Consider the following 20,882-nt stretch of genomic DNA (forward strand, 5'->3'; position numbering starts at 1 on the left):
AAAAGGGCCCCCAGGGTTCAGACTGACAGGAAGCCAGGTGTTCGGTGTTTGTGTTTGTGGGCGACTGAGGCACCCGTATTATCTCAGTCATCAAACGGTGCAAGGAGCCATCCAACAGTGCGAGGGCCCTCTGACTGATAATTCAGGCCACGACGGGCTGCGATTCTATATGTGATCTACATCCAGTCCTTCGTACCCTTAAGCCCTCAAACCGAGCTATCGATCGGCGTTCTGGTGAGCCGCCCGGACCTTTTCGACCCTGATTGAACACCACCCTTGGTCGGCTCGGGACCCCTTGCGAATACAGGATCCTTTGTTAGGCACTGCTGACCTCTGACAGATACAGGGCCCCCAGCCAGTGTGAAGCGCCGGCCCCGGCTTTGTAGCTGATTTGGAAGTAGGTTCTCAGGTTCATACCAACACGGAGCTAACTGTACGGTACTAGTGGTGCCTGGCCTAAGGATCTTCTGACTGTCATTCGAGGGCACGTTCCCCGGCTGGGTCCCCTGAATAAGACCCAACCAGCCTTTCATGCCCTTGAACCCCCCAATCGGGCATTTGGTCGTCAGTCCCGGTGGGCCCTCCAGAGCTCTCCTGGCTTCCGTCCATCACTGCCTCTGGCCTGACTCGGGCCCTTTGCTAACACAGGGTCTCCGTTAGGCGCTGTGAGCCCCTGAACAGACGCTGGGCCCTCACCAATGTAAATTGCTGGCTTCTGCTTTGGTCCCTGCTTGGCGATGGGCCCTCGAGCCCATGCTGACAAGGAGCTGGCTGTGTGTTATTGATTTCATATTGCCTGACGGACGCATAGGCTATATAGGCTTAATCGACTGAGAAGCGCCCCTGAACAGCACGCAACGACCCTCTAGCTTGCATAGAGTGCACAGCTCTCGGGACGGGCCTCTAATACGACTTCTGCCGGAATTTTGAGCCCCTCGGGCCCTCAACTTGGGCTCTTTACGTCCCCGAGAGCCCGAGGACCCCTAGGAACCAAACTGGGATCAACGTACCCCCTGCGCCCACTGTCTGCGCTACTGGTGCATATCGAAAACCATAAGTGTGGATGCTTGAAGGGAGGAGGGGTGAGCCTGGTCCCGTAGACTTTCTGAATTTTGAATATTTGCCGCAAGAAAATAAAAGAATTCCTCCGCGCCGCCTCTTCCGGCCCGCCTGCGCACTGCGGAATGTTGTCGTGTTAAGCATCGTTTCAGTCCAAGAAACTCCGCTGAATTATTTGTTTTGGTTTTTAAAAGCCGTCCCTACACTGGAATTTTTGCTTTCTCGCAGGTTCAAAACGTTAATTCTATAATGCACCACTACTACATACAGCATGCCCGTGCGTTTAGTAGCCTCATTTACTCTAAGTTGGCAGCATTGCTAGTAAATCCTAGTCACTAGAATTCCTAGGCTTATCTTGAGATATTTCGTCGGGAAAAGTCTCTGGCGACTTGGAAAAGTATATACGCCACCTGAACCCTGGCAACAGTATTCTCCGTTTTCGTCGTCTCGTCAGTCGTGGAGTGTGTGAATTGGGGTGTGGGGTGGGCATGATGTGTGATGTGGTTTGTGTTTTCTGAGCATTTTGTGGCCGAAAGTGGGGTGGTGTGGCTCAAGTTGTCCGAGAGAAGTTCAGGGACTTTTTATAGGCCGGATGAAGTATACAACACAGTGGAACGTGTGAATGGCCCACGCAAACTGCGTCGGTTTTGCCGTTTTGCTCTTTGTATAACGTATTTCAAGACAAGAAAGAACGGGCAGCCAAGAAGCCATATCACGTACGAGCAAGCTCTGAGAAGTCCGTGATTGGATCACCTATTTAGCAAGATGGGAAGATCCAGCTCTTTCCTATTGACTGGAAGGACTTGGACAAGTTACTTGGTAGTGTTGCAGCTTGTATGCTGCGTTGGCGTAGCGAAAGGGCAGGGGCTTGGATGTGACCGGACTGCAAGAGCTTTTAACACCTACAAATTGGCTGCCAATAGTGTTCCCTCACATGACATTCCAGGTAAGCATTGATGACCACCATAGAAGGCAAGAGACATGGTGGATTTCCTGTGATTCAGTTGCTTAAAGTGGCATACCAGTTAAGATATTTGGGGTGAGTCTGGTCCTGCCCCAAATGGGGTAGCCAGCTTCTCTGCTTTGAGGCAGGGGATGGTGATTAATGGCTGCAAAGGCTTCAAGCATTTTCCCTCAGGAATTTGTGCATGCCGACCATTGATTACCCCTACTGTTCTGCTCAATATTGATCCAAATTGTGCTGAATATGCCATCTAATGTTTTGGGTTACATCCTTAAGCTATGAAATTTACAGCATTTCAGAATGCATCAAATAGTGGTTAGGATATCTAGTTCAGGACCTGATGATCTTAGGTTGGGAGTCCCTGCTACACCACTATCCTATGTAGTACACCTAACAAAGGCATCCTTTCTCAAATTGGCCTTGACAGTGAGTAGGATATAAGGCTGATATCATTAGTGTATGCAGGACCTTGAATGGTTTTTCAGTGTGGTTGATGAATATTATTTGCTCTCTTCTTTCATACATAACCTTTCAGAAAGATAACATGTTTAACAATATATGTAACCTTATCCATATGGTGTTACCAGGTAACATTACCAAACGGTTGATCACTGGTGCACTTTTTCATTGAGGGGTATATATTTTGTTTAGGGCTTGGGGTAATGATAAACCCATGATGTTCATGCCAATATCATTCACCATGATTCTAGCATGGTGCTATAACTAACTAGCAAAGTAACTAGAATAAGAACTCATGTGCAAGTAATTTAGCTCTATTGTCTATACTTTTGGTAGTTCAGAACGTGCAATAAGATATTACAAATCTTCCAGAAGCATTGAAATCAGTCACCATATCCTGGAAATGATTATTTCAGATATTATATATGTGGATGATCCTTGGTTGATAAAAATTGAAAAGGTAGCTATTAAATGCCGCGTTAAGGATACAGTAGGTAGTGATCAGCCCAGACTGCATATATTAATGATGCTATGTCCAATATCAGGTATCAATTCTGTCTGCTGGGAATATATAAATGACCATGAAAATCTCAATGCAACAAATTGATAATGTAATTTTTGATAAATTGCCAGTAACATTGGCATGAGCCCTGGTATGCTGTCTAGGCATGACCTGCAGCATATTTTCTTTATCACACATTATCATACAGCATAGGACTTGTGCTAGTGCATGGTTAATTTGCAGAAGAGGATGCTGGTTTCACACCCCTATGTCATCTGGTATGGGGCTGTTAGGGGGGCTGGGGCTGTATAGGTGAATGTAACTGGTAATGGTTGCATGTATTTCCATGTTATGCTCACTTGACTCAGGCACATTTCCCATGTTATCTTCAGGTTCTACTTATCCTTCCTGTTTCTGCTTCTACACATTTCCTGCTGCCAGGAAGCAAAGTTTTTTTTAGCTGTTCCTAGGCGGCATGTTGCTGAAGTACTCATTGATTCATCATAAGGGTGCCTCCAGCCCACAGATGCCATTTCAGTCACCAAAGTAAATAAACAATGTTGGGAGCTTGAATTGGTTCATAAGTGGATGACCAAGAAGCTCAATATCATGATGACTGTCAGAATTCCCTATACCATCTATGTGGATGTGGATGTTACAGAAGAGGAGAATCCTCTTAGAGCTTTCCCATTTATTTCACTCTGGCTTGTCCATCAACTCCACTGGTCTGTCAACATTGCAGCTACAGCTGCTTCTGTGATCTTCACTGATTATTGTTTTGTGGGATGTAAGTGCAGTCACTGCATTTGTGTCCCAAACAAATTGTCATCATTTCTTTGCCCAGTGAAGAATTGGTGCCAGGGTTGTTTAAGAACAAAGCATCTTTTGCTGTGACTGCATACAATCATTACTCCTTTCCCCAATTATGCGGCTAAACCACCAGTCATGGCCTTTCACGAGACGAGTAAAGATGCCAGCTGGCCCACTGCTGAGGGCGGCCAACAGCTCCCAGCTGAAGCCGCCCTGTGGTGGTGGTCCTCGTGTGGACCTGGGTGGGTGCTGAGGCGTGAGACTACACACCTGGCGAAGAAAAGGAACGTGGCAAGACTTTGCAATAGTCCCCAGATAGGTTCCTGTTTCTGTTCGAACGTTGCACCTTTAGTTGGCGATGTGTATAGGCAGCAAAGCGGCCGCTCTGACGATCAATTTCGAGGTCGTTTCGTCGGCAGGTGTTCCAGATCGTGATTATTCTAGCGAGTCTCGTTCACGTGGGATCTTTACTATTTGCCCGCTGTCGGGTATCGGGTTCTCTCTTCGATGAACAACTGTTGGGGTTAAAACAGCCAACGAATGTTGGAATTTGGATCACGTAGTGGTAAAATGCGCATGCGTTGTGAATTGACCAAAAACAACAGTGATGCTATGCGGTAGGTCGCAGTGCACCCACAGTTACACCAAAACGGGGTAACGCAATTATCCCGCTCCACGACGCACGTTGGTTCCGGATACAAAAGTGTCCGGTAATGAAATCCGGACCGAGGTTTGATAGGTGTTTCATCGAAACTCCCGGGTTCTTGTGAAGACAAAAGAAAATGTATTGGAGTCTGATCCTGAAATTACCATCCCATCTCACGCAATCTCCCACCTCGCTGTTCTTATTATAGCGCGTACCTTTTTTGCCCTATATTAGCACATATTATATTAGCACAACCTGCCGTACCTTTTTTGAAAAATTGGGACTTAACCTTTCAATGGGGCAATTCATGTCGAATAGGCTAGGTATTTTACGTATCGCCTGTTCTCACATAGGTGTCACAACACCAGTGCTACGGCAAAAAGTCCTGCCGGCAGGAATCCTTCAACATTAGTTCTACGCGACATTCTTCCTCCCGCAAACACCTTCACAGACTACCTGTACGTGACAACACTTCTAATGCAAAGAATTGCACGCGGCTTGAGTGCCACTCAACATAATGCATGTTTCCAAAGCATGTACCGGTCATTACCTCTAACGCAAAGGCAGAGGCAAAGTTCTTCACTGACACACGGCATTACGTTTATTGCAAAAAACTTGTGCACGATGTGAGTGCTGTATGACACAGCTTATGCCATAAAAACTTATACCTGTCATTATGTCACCTGCAAAAACCTGGATAGTCATTAGTCATAAGTGACATTACTTCTACCGCTAATGCTTATATACGGTAATGGTTTGGTACGATATGCGACAGTGGTGCTATGCAATACAGGCCATACTTCTTAAATTATAGCTGTCAGCATTTCTAGTGGTCCCTGACTCTCGCCCAAATTCCGGAGAACTAGCACATGGGAGCAGTTGGACGGGTGGGGTCAGACTAAAGGTACCCACTCCATGTTGTCGATGTAATGGTACTGTGCACATGGGCATACGATGAGCAGACCCACAACTGCAATATGTCTGGTGGAAAAATATGTATATAATATAAAATAATATAAAGAATTTAAAAAAGAAGAAAAAAATGATAGGCTGGCGGTATTTTTCGGCGACAGTTTATTTTTGAGACGGACGTTGTTGCACATCGTCATTTTCAGCAGAACGTCTGCGCTTTTGTATTTCGATCCGTCCTGTTGCATGAGCGTCATGCTGTGGTTCAGTTCTTATGACCAGCAAGGCACGAGCATTTTCTTAAAAAGGAGTGTTTCACATTTGTGTAGGATCTTGAAATGAAATAGCTATCTTGAACATCGTCCGGTGCACTGCCCTTGTGAAGGCGTAAACCCTTCTAGTTTCTGAGCTACATGCCCGCGGAGATGTGCAGACTTTTTCGGGAGGCTATTTCAAGGTCATCCAGGTATCCATGACGCCACAATAACGTAGTTCAAATCCTGTCATTCCATCGACCAAGCGGCGATCAAGGCCAAGAAAAATATAATTGTCGAGTCGTTCATATCAGAGGCTCATCAGCACGATTTGCAGATGTAACGGCCGCCAGCTGGCTCCTAATCAGCGTTATGTAACGTACGATGACGTCATCAAGCAATGTCGTGCTGAGGAGCATTAGCAATATAGAAATTGTGTTGTGTAAAGCAGTCTTCTTTCCTTAAAAGCGTACCAATAGTCATAAGTGGACTTTTTATCATATCTGATGCTTGCCTTGATGTATTGAAATGTGGGGCGCTCCCTTTAAAAGCGATTGGATCTGCCAAAAATAGTTTTGTGGCTGAACCCGTGAAGGGCTGTCTCCTTACACTGTAATGATGAGGCAAAGTCGTGGCCGTAACAGTATAGTATGGGGCCTAGGACCACTGGTGATGCGCTAATGTTGGTCTCGAGCAGTGTTTTAACACGCGCTCGGGTGGCCAAAATGCAACGCGTTGGGGTGAGGGGGCCAGTTTGAGCCTCTCCTGGGAATAAGATTAGGATAGTTAGAGAGACTAAATTTACAGAGTAAGTGACCCTTTATGTGGGGTCATTTTTGTCACAATTTTAGATCTCAAGGTATTGAATTTGGGATCAAATAAGATAAACTCGAGACTGGTTTAGCGCTCAGACCCGCTCACGCAACCAGCTTTAACCTAAGTACTTAACCTAGGTAACATTTGTCTTAGGGTCGTGTCAGGTCAGTGACCTTAGACATCATTTAGAAGGCCACAATTACCATAAATCTTCGAGAGCATTTTGATGTCTTCATTTCAAATCCCCGTCCCGAACTACAGTGGACTCATGTTTCTCACATCAAAAGGATGATCCAAGTCACTTGAGGTCAATGACCTCCCTTGACCTTCATCGACTGGATCTCCTGTGATGGCACTCAACATTCATCGTTTTCGTCGTTTCACATGTTCCCAGTTCGCTAGATAGTTGCTGGTACTTCGCACATGTCACAAGGCTCGTAAATTCATCTGAAATAGAACGTCACGATTTATGTTCGGAAAGCAGAATATTCCAACGGACCGGTCACAAAATCTGGGGCCCAGAAACCAAACTGAACGCTCATTTTTGTTTGGAACAGGCCATATGTGTCGTTACGCCCGTGGCCCGCGGGCTGGTAGCTCATCAGTAAAACAATTTAAAGCACGTCTGGCTCGATCAGCAGCCGTCTGATCGATTTCGTGGCGACTTTGCGATTTTGCTCAACAGGCGTTGGTCCGCAGATGGAGCGGCCCGGAAGTTAGCACAGCCCCCATGGGCGGTTCACCAGAAAGCGTGGCATTCTTGTCCTGTGGACCCAACTGAGCACGCAAATAATCTTGTTTTCTTGAGACAGTTGATGGTGTTTTGATGGCGCAAACGGCGCTGCGCTGAGGACGTCCGCGGTAACCCGCACACACCTGACTGGCCTCACACACTGGAGCCCCGCTGCGCGAACTGCGGGGCCTTCCGGTCACTAAAACGGCCCGGCGCCTGCCGCCCTGCCTCTGTGGATTATGCTGTTTTCAAATAAATCCGCTCCCTTGCCTATTGACTGGCACCTCATACAGTCTGCGCCACTCAAAGACATTCTTGGCTGACGGTCGGCTCGGGGTCGTTTGAAGTGGCCGCTCTAATCCATTAATCAGCAGCGTCCTGCAGGGTAACGCGCCGCGTCGCCGAGTTCCCTTCACTTTGCGGCGGCGGCAGCGGCACCCCTTCCAGCCGGCGGGCGTACGGCCGGCGGCGGCCGACCGGCCGGATGCCGGCAGCCCCTCAGCCCGTCCGTCCCCCCCCCCCCCCCCGAGTTGCGGCTCAGCTCGGCACGGCCGCTCAGGGAGGAGCGGCCGTGCCGAGGGCAGTCGCGGCCTCAGAGGGAGGAGCGGCCGGACCGAGGGCAGTCGTGGTCTCTGAGGGAAGAGCGGCCGGACCGAGGGCAGCCGTGGCCTCTGAGGGAGGAGCGGAGCAACCGGATAGAGGGCAGTTGCGGCCTCTGAGGGAGGAGCGGAGCAGCCGGACAGAGCGCAGTCGCGGCCTCTGAGGGAGGAGTGGCCGGACCGAGGGCAGTCGCTGTCTGAGGGAGGAGCGGCCGGACCGAGGGCAGTCGCGGCCTCTGAGGGAGGAGCGGCCGGGCCGAGGGCAGTCGCGGTCTCTGAGGGAGGAGCAGCCGGACCGAGGGCAGTCGCGGCCTCTCAGGGAGGAGCGGAGCGACCGGACAGAGCGCAGTCGGGGCCTCTGAGGGAGGAGCTGCCGGACCGAGGGCAGTCGCGGCCGCTGAGGGAGGCGTGACCGGACCGAGAGGAGCCGCCCACGCGCGCCGCTCCTACCTTTGCCGTCACCGGGGCGCGCTGCATTGTGTTTCGGTGAGGACCATTACACAACCGTGACTTTGTTTGCGACGCCGCGCACGACGGCGCTGCCCTCAGCACCAAGGCCCTTGGCCCGCGTTCTCGCCTGTCAACGTGGCGCTCAGGGTTTGTGGCAGGAAAGAGAGGCAGACCCCGTCAGTTCACGCCGGATGCGCGGCAGGCTGCGACACGGAGCGCCGTGTCCGTAAGTTGTCCGAGCCGCAGGGCGCGTGTCGGCAAGTGGCACCGGTGTGGCGGCGTCTGCACGGACACGTCCCGGCTCCGCGTCAGAGCCGCCGCATTCCAGCGCGGCCTCCGCCGGCGGCCCGGCGGACGGGGAACGTGCGCGGACCTGCGCCGGCGCGTCCGCCCCGCCGCCGCCGGAGCGGCAGGTGCGAACCGCGGCGCCGGCTCGGGCTCGGGCGCCACCGGCCGGCGTGTGCCGGCGTCACGTCTGGACGCTTGACGCCTGGCGGGGGCTGCCGCCCTGCCGCCGGCACGGCCGCCGTCTGAGCGCGATGCCACGGCAGACGGCCGTCGTCGGCGGACAGAGGCCGGCTGACCGGCGGCGCCGCGCCCCTCCGCCCGGCACGCTGACCCCGCGCCGGGCGGCTGACCTCCGACCCCGGTGCGGTCGGGCGCAGCCGGCCCACGGCGTCACTGGTTATTGACGGATCCCCTGTATGGTGCATGTTAATACCGGCATTAATGACGGGCGAGCCGAACCCGGGCGCCTATCGCGGCGGCTGCAATCCCATTGTTATGCAGCGGGAAGGCTGGCGATGCTCGGAATGCAGCTTGGCGGCTGGGGCCGGTCGGCAGGAGGCGATCGGGATCTCCACACCGGCCGACCCCGACCCCGACCGACCCCAACCGACGCCGACCTCCGGCCGCGCGCCGTCCCTGCTGGGTGCACTGTTGGCGGCCGTCTCCAGCCTGGCGGCGTGCTCCGGGGCGGGTGCGGCAGCCGGTCTGGCCAGCCCCGTGTGACCGGTGGTCTGCCGGCCGCACGGGGGCGGGCGGTGTCACATTCCCCGACGACCGTGCCGGCTGGCAGCGTCGCGCGGCACCGGGCGCGACGCTGCGCTCCGGTCCGGCGGTGCCGGAGCGTGCCACGTGCCACGCGTGCGCCGCCACCAGGCATCGACGCTGCCAGACTGCCAGAGCGGCTTTGTGCAGCTGCGCCGACAGCGCAAAACAGATGGCGGATGGCATCTGGACTGACCGTCTGTGGGATTTGCTAGTACTCTCGGTGCTTTGAGACGGATGATGTGATCGGCGTGCGGCGTCTGGCTTGGCGTCTTTACTACGCGATGTGTTGCGAATGCTAGCATCCACAGGCTGAGGGCACAGGGCCCGGGTATTGCGCACCCCGTTGTGAAGGAAGGTCAGCATTAACCGTGGCGATGTGCGGAGATCGGGCTTCGGCGTCGGCTTCGCGAAGCCGCAGTTTTCATTCAATGGCTTTGATCCCGGCGTCGGCTGTGAGCCATTTCTCACGGTCGGCTTCGGCTTTGGTGTCCCCTTTGTGTCATTTTAGATAGTTGCTTGGATTTGGATTTGGCCTTTGTTCATTTTCAACAACTTGTTGTGTATTCTAGCTTTTTCGATTATGACTACGCCTTCGAGACCAGACGATTTTAAAATACTGGCTTCGGCTCTGTCATAATTTTTTTCACTGAAGTCGCGATTGTGCTTCACAAAAACAGTCTTGCTCGTGCTATTTTTTTCACTGAAGTCGCGATTGTGCTTCACAAAAACAGTCTTGCTCGTGCTATCACCCTTAAATGCTCCGCAACGCTTCAAAGCTGCCTCTCTTGTATACATGGCGAAAGCAAAACAACCAGCCGGTCATTCTCAGAACTATTCAACGTCTGACGATGGCCTGGGAAATAATCGTCCGAAACGTTGTTTACATACTGAGACGCCGGAACGACAGTCCGACAAATATTCCGTTCGTAATGCTAACACCTCGTCTCGATCACTCCGGAAGAACCCTGATGGTATTTCGTGGTGTCATACGGTTTGAGCGGACTAAAAAATGGTTTTTGTTTCACAGAACAACATTGTTCACTGGCACCGGCTTTGTGCGCGCCATTTTAAGCTCATGTGTTTGTCTTTGCCTTCGCTTTTCTGGGCTCAAAGCTGTTGACTTCGGCTTTGGCGTGGCATGTGCAAAGGTCAGAGGCACTGGCTACGGTTTCAGCTTCATGTTTCTCAAACACTGACTTCGACTTCGGCTTCTCAGCTCCAACGTTAGGAATAATCAGCGTTTGGCTCGACTTCGCCTACACTTAATAGTCTTTGTGTCGGATTCAGTTTCGAAGCCAGAGGCCTGGCATCGTTCCCTTGTCTGGCGGGAGCATCAACAGGAAGCGTCTGTTTGACTTACGTCGAATGCTGCGGTTCACTAGCTTAAACGAAAGAAAAAGTACGAGCACGCTGTAGTTGTCCCCTCTGTGTGGAGTGGTCATAGCCCCGTGTCCAGGGGCGCGCACGTGCCGGCTGTGGGCGTCGCTATGCCATCTGGCGTCCAGGCGCCAGGCGTGGGCCGGCGCGTGGCGACGGAACCGACCGGAAACGCCGCCGCGGCGGGGACGGCTGACGAGGCGCCGCGGCGGGGAACGGCTGGTGACGAGACGCGGCGAGGGCGGCTGGTGACAGGGCGCCATAGAGGGGACGGCGGTGCCGGCTCGGCCGCGCTCGGCACCAGCCGACAGCGGGCTGACGCCGCCCTCCTGTCGGCCGGCCGGCGGCGGGCTGGGTACGTCAACGTTGCTGGTCCGGCGCCTGAGTGAGCAGACGTTGAACTTGGCCGGCGTGATCAGTTTTGGCTTGTTCAGCTGTGCAGCCGTGTCCACTGTTCCCGCCCAGCAGCGGCCAGGCTCTCGCTGCCCAGCTGTGTTCGGTCTCCCGCTGCCCAGTTGTGCTAGGGCTTCCGCTGCCCAGCTGCGCGTAGCCTCCCGCTGCCCAGTTGTGCCCAATCTCCCGCTGCCCAGCTGTGCTCGGTCTCCTGCTGCCCAGCTGCGCTAGGTTTCCCGCTGCCCAGCTCTGCTGGGTTTCCCGCTGCCCAGCTGTGCTCAGTCTCCTGCCGCCTAACTGTGCTCTGTTTCCCGCTGTCCAGCTGCACAGGATCCCGCTGGGCAACTACATGCAGTCTGTCTCCCCCCGGGCAGCTTTGCTTGGTGTCCCTCTGGGCAGCTTTGCTCGTTCTCTGTCTGGGCAGATATGCTCGGTCTCCCTCTGGGCAGATATGCCCGGTCTCCCTCTGGGCAGCTGTGCTCGGTCCCCTTCTAGGCAGCTTTGCTCGGTCTTCCTCTGGGCAGATATGCTCGGTCCCCCTCTGCGCAGATATACTCGGTCTCCCTCCGTGTACCCATGCTCGGTTCCTTACTGCGCGTCCGTGCCTGGCTGGCACACTTCACCGCCCAGTCTGCGTTGGGAACTTCCACATTAGGAGACGGGCGGCCGCGGTGCAGTTGGAGACTGCCTTTTCCCCTTCATTGCCCTTCAATGGGCGTTGCTCATGTAAAGTCATCATGTGTCAAGTGTGTCAAGTCATCAAGTGTGCATGGCTGTCGGGAGTTTGTCCCCGGACTTTTGGTCAGTTTGAAATGTACGGAACCCTGAACAGTGGTTACTTTGACGGGTCACGGAGGTAATACCGTTGACAAATGTGTGCATGCCATGCTCTATAGATGCACAAGGCCCGTCCGCGTCGTTTTTGGGGGCCGCGTGGGGAAACGGGTGACGTGCCCCGCGGACAACTTTGTCAAAACTGCCCTCTGTGAAGGTCCAATAAATTCCAGCGAAAATACTGGTTGAGGTGATGACATTTTGGAAAACGGGATGGCTTCCACTGCTGTGCTGGTGCTGGTGACACCCGCTCCGGAGCGGGTCGGACGGGACCGGCCGGACCCCGAGCGATGTGCGCTGGCGTGTGCTCTCGCTGATACAGCGCGGCCTGCGACCGGCCGGTCTCGCCGGCGGGCTGGCTCAGCGCGTCACGACACTGATCGACCGGCACCGGTCAGCGAGCCGGGCCGGCCGCCGCGCTCTCTGCCGTCCTGACACGCGCGTGCGTGCGTGCGTGCGCGCCGTGCGTCCGGGCTCTGTGACGTCCGGCGATGACGCGGTCAACGCTCGGTGGCGGCGGCGGCGGCGGCGGCGGCGGCGGCCGGCCCGGCCATCGGGGCGGCCGCGCCGGGACAATGGCCGGGCCCTGGTCATTGTCCCTAACCGGCCGTGTCGGCAGACGTGACGCTTTGCGCGCGTGGCCCGGCATTAGCGGCAGAGGCCGGCGCCGGCTCCACCCCGCCCGCCGACGGCGCCTCGCGGCTCTGGCGACTCGCTCGATTGTCGCGGCTCGCTCGGCTCTGGCGACTCGCTCGATTGTCGCGGCTCGCTCGGCTCTGGCGACTCGCTCGATTGTCGCGGCTCGCTCGGCTCTGGCGACTCGCTCGATTGTTGCGGCTCGCTCGGCTCTGGCGACTCGCTCGATTGTCGCGGCTCGCTCGGCTCTGGCGACTCGCTCGATTGTCGCGGCTCGCTCGGTTCTGGCGGCTCACTCGGTTTCACTCATGGCTTTTGTAGTTCGCTTGGCTCTCGTGGCTCACTAGGCTCTTGTGGCTCACCAGGCTCTGGCGGCTCAGTTAGCCCTCGTGGCTCACTGGCAGCTCACTGGCTCTGGCAGCTCACCGGTTTCCACTCCTGGCTCTTCTGGCTCACTAGGCTCTGGCAGCCCACTGAGCTGGCTGGTTTGGCCCTCATGGCTCGCCCGCCTCCGGCGCTTCGCTCGGCGCTCATGTCTACCAGCTGTTAGTGGTCCTTCGGTTTCCGTGGTTGTCAGTGACCTTGGCCCCCGGAGACGTCTGGCGTTGTAACCATGGAACAAAAACAAAAATTGTGGATGGATGTGTGGGATTCTGGAAGGAGGGAGGTCCTGGTTTTGCCTACATTTTTTGACATTTTAAGTTGTCTTAGTTTCAAGTTTAAAAGACAAAATTGTGCACGGAAGTTTGTCTGAAAAAAAACAGTCTAAGTGACTTTTAAATGGACAGACGCGATATTTGACAGCTTTATCAAAATCCCAACTGGTGTGCCACTGAGGCACTGTACGAGGCGGTGGCAGTGAGCCTGACATGGTCTGCCGCCGGTGTTGGCCGGCTGCGGCAGTGAGCCTGACCTGGTCTGCCGTCGGCTGCGGCAGTGAGGCTGACGTGGTCTGCCGCCAGTGTCGGCCGGCTGCGACTGTGAGCCTGACCTGGTCTGCCGCCGTCCTCAGGTGATCACCTCCAGATCTGCTCCGCCGCGCGCACCTGCTGCACAGAGGGCATGGAGCTGCAGCTGAGCCAGTACTCCCGCCATCAGCTGGACGCCGCCGTCCGACGCACCGTCGAGGAAGTGGCCGACGACATGGGCTCGCAGGGATCCAGCTTCGACGGTAGGTCGCCGCTGTTGCACGGGCCCGACTTTGGTTGGGCTGCGCTGGGCTGCAAATGACAAACAAAGTGTTGTTTTACCATGTGAACATGTGTTGGTCATCACTTTGTTCTCATGGCTTCCTTAGCATGATGCAACGCTGGGGCAGCCGTGCATAAAACTCAGACACACGTCTAGCAAATGGATTCGCGGATGTGGCCGATATTTCTCCTTGTATTCCAGAAGGGTTCAACAAAGAAGAAACTTGTTAAAGTACTTTTTTAGCTTGGGTTTTCTATGGGGACTTGACTATCTGTGATAGACACGTAATAGATCAATCAGCAAAAATATTGGACGATGGCGTTGCCACGCAGTTCATTCGATTGCAGACAGCCCGAAACGAATGACTGATCATGGCATCAAGAGTAGGGACCGCCGAAGTACCGATGAGGAAATGTGTGTCCACTTCTTTAAATTCCTGCTTGACCTACTGTCATCTCACCAAATGTTTCTCAGACTTGCTCTTTGTGCTGGACACGTAGATTAGCAAGCAAACTACAGTTTGTATGTTATTGTTGATTCACCCAATGCGTCTTTATGCAATTCCACTGTGGTGTTGTACGTACCGATAAGTATTTACTCAGAAAATTTCGCAAGGTTGTTAATTTTTCTATCTCGGCATAATTATATTTGTGTGACGCTTGTTATTCAGCAGCTCCATTTTTGATGGGCTATCATTGTTTAAGCCATTTTTCAGCTTGGCGAAATTGTTCGTTGAATAACATGAAAATTTTGGTCAGACCGTTTGTTCAACCAGTGTATACGCATGTTTACAGTGTATAAACAGTGTTTAAAACATTGAAAATCATTTATGTTATTGCCAGGTATTGTTCGTAATAATCACAGCCGTGGAAAGTAGCCAGCTGCTTAGTTCACTTGACTTGACAGTGTCAGTAACATGTGCCTCGTGATCAAGCCATCGTTTGATTGGAACGCAGCTGATAGGCTTTACCTGAGTATCGTCTGGAATTTAGAGTCCTGACCTGTCTGGAGTCGGCTGATTTTGCGGCATTAGAGGCCCGGTCGTGAGCCGTTGATGGCCCAGCCCTAGGTGCATGGGACCAGCCCGGCCTGTGGCGACCACCGGTCCGCCACAGCGAAGGCTGGTTAGCCGCATCCCCCTCCGTCTCAGGGGCAGACAGCCCTCCCTCCACCCGTCCGCGTGCGCTGCCACAGCAGCTGCCGCTCCCTGTCCCAGCCGCCGCTGCTGGCGGCGCGCGGCGTCGGCGTCGGCGTCGGCGCCGGTGCCCGCCCGAAGTCACCCAGTTATCAGCGGCCGCCGCCAGAGCCAGAACTCGGCCGTAATTGGAAACGAGCGGATCGGGGAGAGCTGGGCCGTCGGCGCCACGCGCTGTGTGGCCGGCCGCGCGGCGCCCCGCCGAACCGGCGTCCCCGGGCCGCCATTGATCGTGCCGCGGCCGAGCCGAGCGGCCGGGCGCCGGCTCGGCCGGTCGGCCGGCGGCGGGCGCCCGTCCCGTACCCGCGGCTGATCCGGGGCCGCGCCGGGGGCGGCTCGCTCTTCCGGTCCGATGTACGCGCCGCCCGGTCCGCCTGTCGTCGGGAGAGCCGGCTATTTCGGGTGCGGTGCTACTCTCAGCTGGCGCGGGGGGCGCTGACGGCGTGAGAGCCCTGCTTCCGGCGCGGACTCGGGATGGGTCGGAGTGGGCCGGGCCGGGCCGGGCCGGGCCGGGCAAGGCAGGGCAGCTGGCAGCTGGCGATCAGCGCCCCGCCAGGCAGGCCGGAGTGACACGCGCGTACCGGCGCACCACAGCCGTACCCCTCCCCAGAATGGGCAAGCCGCCATCGCTGCTGCGAAATGAACTGGGAGGCTGCCGAAAAGGACGTGTAGTTTTGGTTAGTCTCTGATTATTGTCGCGCGTCGCGAGACTTTCAGGCACTGCAGTGCTCGCTTAAGCACCAGCATACTTGAAGGCGTTTTGGGGCGTGACGGGCCCTCCCCACCCCCATCCCCCACCCCCCTCCTGCGTGCCCGTGACTCATGGCCCATGGCCCGTAGACGAATCGAATTGGCACCGAATTAGGACCGTCCGTTGGCGAGCTGTGGATAATTATTTGACGATCCAGACGACCTTGGGAACTCGCTGGTCCTCTGAGGCTTGCAGATCGACGCCCCCTCCACTGAGTTTTGTTCGGGCCTCTTCTGTCGATAGAGGGTGACGACATGTTCTTAAGTCGGGGGGGGGGGGGCTCTTTGAAACCGATGACCATGTGCGCGTTAAGTCATCGTGGATACACGCTTATGACATTTAAACTTTCTTGGGAGCCTCGCATGAGTTTTCACCAACCCTCGTTTTGGCACCATGTCAGTTCCGTGTATTGCCTTAATACCCACACATGTGAACTCAGAATATGCCCTAGATGATAATAAAGTGCTCTGGCTGAAGAGTGCAATACGAGCAGGAGGAAGTACAGCTGCAGATGGATGCAAGAGTATGATACACATCCAAGGTACTTTGTGAAAAAAACAAGGGGTTATTACTATGTCTAATGGGTGACAAATACGTTTATATGTTCCTACAGAAGTGCATTATGGTGCGGTAATCGCCAAAATGGAGCCTCTCAGCGCGAGGTTGTCCTGCGTTCTTTATGTCCATTACTTACTTTGCCGGTGACAAGTAATGCGAGTATCGAGTGATCTTATACCTGCCATGGTCCAGTAGCATTGGAGCTCCGACGCCATCGTAGCCCACCGGGGCGTGGCTCAAAGCCGGCTGGGCGTGGTATACGTGTGCACGTCCTGCCAGGGACAAAACCGGTGAGCATGGTATACGTGTGCGCGTATATACACGTGCACGTAGGTGTAATACACGTATATATATATATATATATATATATATATATATATATATATATGCGTAATATGCGTATGTGTAATATATACGTGTGCGCGTGCCGCCAGGGATAAAGCCGGGTGAGCGTGGTATACATGATTAAATTGCAAAATCCGAATGATCCAGTCATGGTAATTATCCTTAGCTCGACACGGTGATTCCGAATTCAGCGCCAAATTTGAAGGTTCGAAAGATAGCGCATGCGTCGGTATTTAAGTCAGCCAGCCTGTGGCGCGTCCCAGCCGTGAAAATAGGTTGGTGAGCTGGCAGAGGCCACGCCCACGGCTGTTCTTTTCAAATGACACACTATGACAAAAAAATCGGAATGTCACTGAAAGTGGGGAATGCAATGCACTTGCTCGAGCGCCGCTTGGTAGAGTGGCAGCGACTGTGGTGGTTATATTCGCGCTGGGTGGCCGTGGCGTGACCGGAAGCGAACCCAGCCCCCACGTGGGAGCTGAAGGTGCTAACTACGCCGGTGTTACACCCGCTGTAATATCCTGCTGTGAGTGTTCAGGGGGAGCATGCGACGTCTTGTGTCGTATAATTTAAGGCATCACACCGGTATCAACCTTTTCTTTAATAAGCTTTTGGTAACGACGGGAACATTTGCAGGATTGAGGGTACACTTTATTGTGTGCTTAACGAAGTGTTGCTGGATGAGATTGAAACACTTTTACCCATCGGTTCGCGCCGTAAAGATTGAAGATAAAAAATCGCGAATTAGTGCGTTTGAGGGCACTTGAAAAGGATGTGAAGCGATGAACGTAGTAATGCAGGATCAACTGATTGATGTTGCCAGAAGGAAAGTCGCTTGAGCATGCTGGGGCTCTGACCAAATTCCTCATGATCCATCTATGTCCAAAATGTTCTTTTTCTCTGCGTCTGAGTTAATAGCATGCTTCGCACGGTATTACCTCGTTTTTTCTCGGACCCACTAGCATCTGATAGCGCGCAGGTGGATGTCGATGGCGGTAGTCGCACCGTGGTTGTCTGGGGAAGGGACGGGGGGGGGGGGGGGGCTCAAAGTGTGACGGTGCGGGCGTCAGCGCAGGCCTCGGCTTCTGGCTGGCTGCATTGGAGCGTGTGCGTCCGCGAGCTGACGTGCCTGGCGGCCGGTCGTCGGGAGGGGGCGGGGGCCGTGCCGACGTTCGCGTCTCGTCGCGTGCGTTTTCGTTGGACGGCGTGCCGGTGGTGTTTGGCGCCGCTCGAGTCGGCCTGAATCACGCGCCATGAGACACGGTCCGCCGGCCTCGCCGGATCCCCGTCGGAGGCGGCACAGTCGGGCCGGTCGCCGGATCCCCGTCGGACGCGGCACAGTCGGGCCCGGTCGCCATATCCCCGTCGGACGCGGCACAGTCGGGCCGGTCGCCGGATCCCGTCGGACGCGGTGCAGTCGGGGCCGGTCGCCGGATCCCCGTCGGACGCGGCACAGTCGGGCCCAGTCGCCGGATCCCCGTCGGAGGCGGCACAGTCGAGGTCGGTCGCCGGATCCCCGTCGGAGGCGGCACGGTCGGGCCGGTCGCAGCCGGGCGACCGGCGCGCTCAGCCGGAACGAAGCGGCAGGACGCGCGGCGGCGAGCCGGCCGCCGCTACTGACCGGCCCGGTGGTCCGCTCTCTGAGCTCGGGCTGTCCCACGCTCTCCGGGCGCTGGACCACCCCGAGGAGGCTGTCCGCCGGCCCGGACCAGGGACCACCCGGGCAGACACCGGCCAGGACTGACTCGTGGTCAGATGCGGCCGCGCTGACCCGTGTACACCGGAGCTCCAGTGTACACGGGTCTCCACTGGGGTGTGTTGCGAGCGCCGCCGGACCCGGCGCGGCGAGCAGTGCGTCACCGCAGGCGGCGGCTGGGGCCCGTCGGCGTCGCCGCGCCACACCAGCCTGGTGGTGCGGCACCGGCGGCGCTGGCGGCCGAACTGGCGTTTCGTCCCGCCCCGCGGCTGCACCGGCAATTGTCCGGCTGCTTGGTACTCGTGTAGACTGACGGCGCTAGTACAGTTTTTGTAGAATGACCCGCATCTCAAAACAAACATCATGGAGTGGCCGCCTATCACAAGCGAACCTCTACTTTAAAGGCGTGAAGTAGTTCTCATGATGTTCCAGGAGGTCGATTTTCAACCACCAAAGTCCTTGTCTCGCGTCAGCACAATGAGAATGGTTGCTGGGCTGCTGCACCGTTCCTGTCAGGGATCGTGCTGTGCAGCTGGTGATCGAGACAGTAGCCTCACCTGCGGACCTTGGCCCTGGCACCGTTCAGAGATTCGTCTGACAAAGACAGGAGGAAGTCACCCGAAGCTGAGGCAACCGCCATCCCCTGTTAAGTCAAGACAGGGCTCCGTACTTCGATCGATGTGTGCCCATCTGGACCATTGTCGAGCGGCCCGTATTGGTTGCAGCCACGTGCGCGCAGCCCTTTGTCGACTGCCAGGCGTCCGCCCGCCTCCCGACGGCGGCTGCTCGTGTTTGGCGCCGCTCGGTCGCCGGGCGCCCAGCAGCGGGGCGTGAGCGGGCACGGAGGCGAGACGAGCCGGTCGGCACCTGGCCGCCGAGGATGGCGGCTCCTAGCAACGGGCTGATCGCCTTGCACGGATCGCTGGCGTGGTGTCAGGCGTCGCACGGCGATGCCGTCGGGAATGACTCTCGTGCTGCCAAGGCACCTCACGCCTAGTCCGTGCTTGTCAGGGCCTAAACGCCGTTATTAAGTCTCGAAAAGCGACGGGACGGGGCGGTCTGGTTGAGTGATCATGCAGTGTGGCTGAGCGGGCGGCGGGTCTCACTACTCCACCCGTTATTCTCATGACTCACGGTGGGGGGCGGAAGGGGGGGGGGGTATGCTGAGCCGATGGGCCGGTCTCGGGGAGGTGCGGCGGCTGACCCGGCCGACCCGGGCGCCGGTCTAGACCGCGCCGTCACCGCCCGCCGCCGCCGCTCCCACAAAGGGAGCCGGCCGGCGGCGCCGCGCCGGTCGAACCGCCGGCCTTTTTGCCCACGTATCTCCGGCGGGAATCGTGAGAAGGCGGCCGGCCGGCGTGCCTGGAATCCCCGCCTGCGAGCCGGGCCGGACCGGACCGGTGCGGTCCCCTGACGGGCGGCGCGGCCGCCGGCCCGCGCCGCCCGGTCGTGGGCGGTGCGCCGGAGCCGGCTGGCCGGCGGGCGTCAGGCGTCCCGCGCCGGCCCGCCGGATTCCAGCACGTCCGCGCCGCACCGGGCCTCTGTTGGCAGATTGATCCTCTGTTATGCGGCCCTCTGATGAGGTTAGTCGCGCACGGCTGGATGCGAACCGGCCTCCCGATGAATGAAGACGGATGACGTGGCGCCGCATCCGGACCCGTCACCAACTGATCAGCTGGAAGAAAAGATACCCGGCTCTGGGAGCTCGAACGCTGTCGTCCGGAAAGTGTGGTGGGCTGGGGGAGGGGGAGGGGACGGGTGGCCTTTTCAGTGGCGATGGACGCCGCCCCATTATCGACTCTCCCGGACCGGGCTACCGCTCTCCTTCCTCCTCTGTCTCTCTCTACCTCACTCTTTCACCACTTCGCTGATCTACCTTATCTCGCTCCAGCTCGGTGTCATGGGGCACCGAGCGTTTCATACAGATAGCCGGCGGACCTGGCGCGACCGCCAGAAGCCGACGTTGCGCCAGACCGGATATTATGCGCCGTTTATGGCGGCTTCATTACCGCGAGGCGGCCGAGAGTGGAGCAGTTATGGACGTGCCCGGCGCTGGGGCGGCGTGCGGCGCTCCGCACCGGGTGGCCGGCGCGAGACACCGCCCTCCGTGCGGCGGGGTGCGGGCTGGGCCGGGCCGGCGGGCGGGCGCGCGCCGCCCGCCGCCCGCCGCCCGCCGCCGCCGCTATTAGCTCGGCGGCGGCGAGTGGCCGCCGTCACGGCAGCCACCGGCTAATGCACAAATTACGCAGATCGCGCTATTACCTGCAGTAATTCGGCGTGCACCGGGTGCCCTGATGGTCACGAGAGCGCCCCCGTGTCGGCGCGGCGCTCGCCGCCGCTGAGTGGCCGGCGGCGCGCCGACCACCGGACCACCAGCGGCGGCGGCCTGCCTCTGGCGGCGCCGGCCGCTGCCTCGGCTTGGCCGCCTGCGGCCTCCCGGTGCGTGTCTGGGCTCGTCCCAGAACGTGTAGTTTCTCTTCAGTTTGCGGACTGGCCTTGTCTCGTCATCTGTCCTCCGCTGGTCTGTTCTCTTCATTGTAGTGTTATCTGCCGTTTATCTCTGACAGAATTAAGTATCAAGCAATGAAGATGTAAAAAAGCGTATGGGTTGGGGTTGGTACAAAATCGGGATGGAGCACAATAAAAGGTCAC

General features: G+C 56.6%; 1 protein-coding gene across 1 annotated transcript in view; it reads left to right on the plus strand.

Annotated features, from left to right (window-relative positions):
- Positions 1-1,603: 1,603 nt before the first annotated feature.
- Positions 1,604-20,882, plus strand: part of dlp (glypican dally-like) — a 40,862-nt gene continuing 21,583 nt past the window's right edge. The window contains exons 1-2 of the mRNA XM_037219467.1: positions 1,604-2,005; positions 13,507-13,665. Of these exons, the coding sequence (XP_037075362.1) occupies positions 1,825-2,005; positions 13,507-13,665 (340 nt within the window). The 5' untranslated portion in view covers positions 1,604-1,824. The remainder of the gene's footprint in view (positions 2,006-13,506; positions 13,666-20,882) is intronic.

Source organism: Pollicipes pollicipes, unplaced genomic scaffold (assembly GCF_011947565.3).
Source record: "Pollicipes pollicipes isolate AB1234 unplaced genomic scaffold, Ppol_2.1 Scaffold_4295;HRSCAF=5057_pilon_pilon_pilon, whole genome shotgun sequence".
NCBI lineage: Eukaryota > Metazoa > Arthropoda > Thecostraca > Pollicipedomorpha > Pollicipedidae > Pollicipes > Pollicipes pollicipes.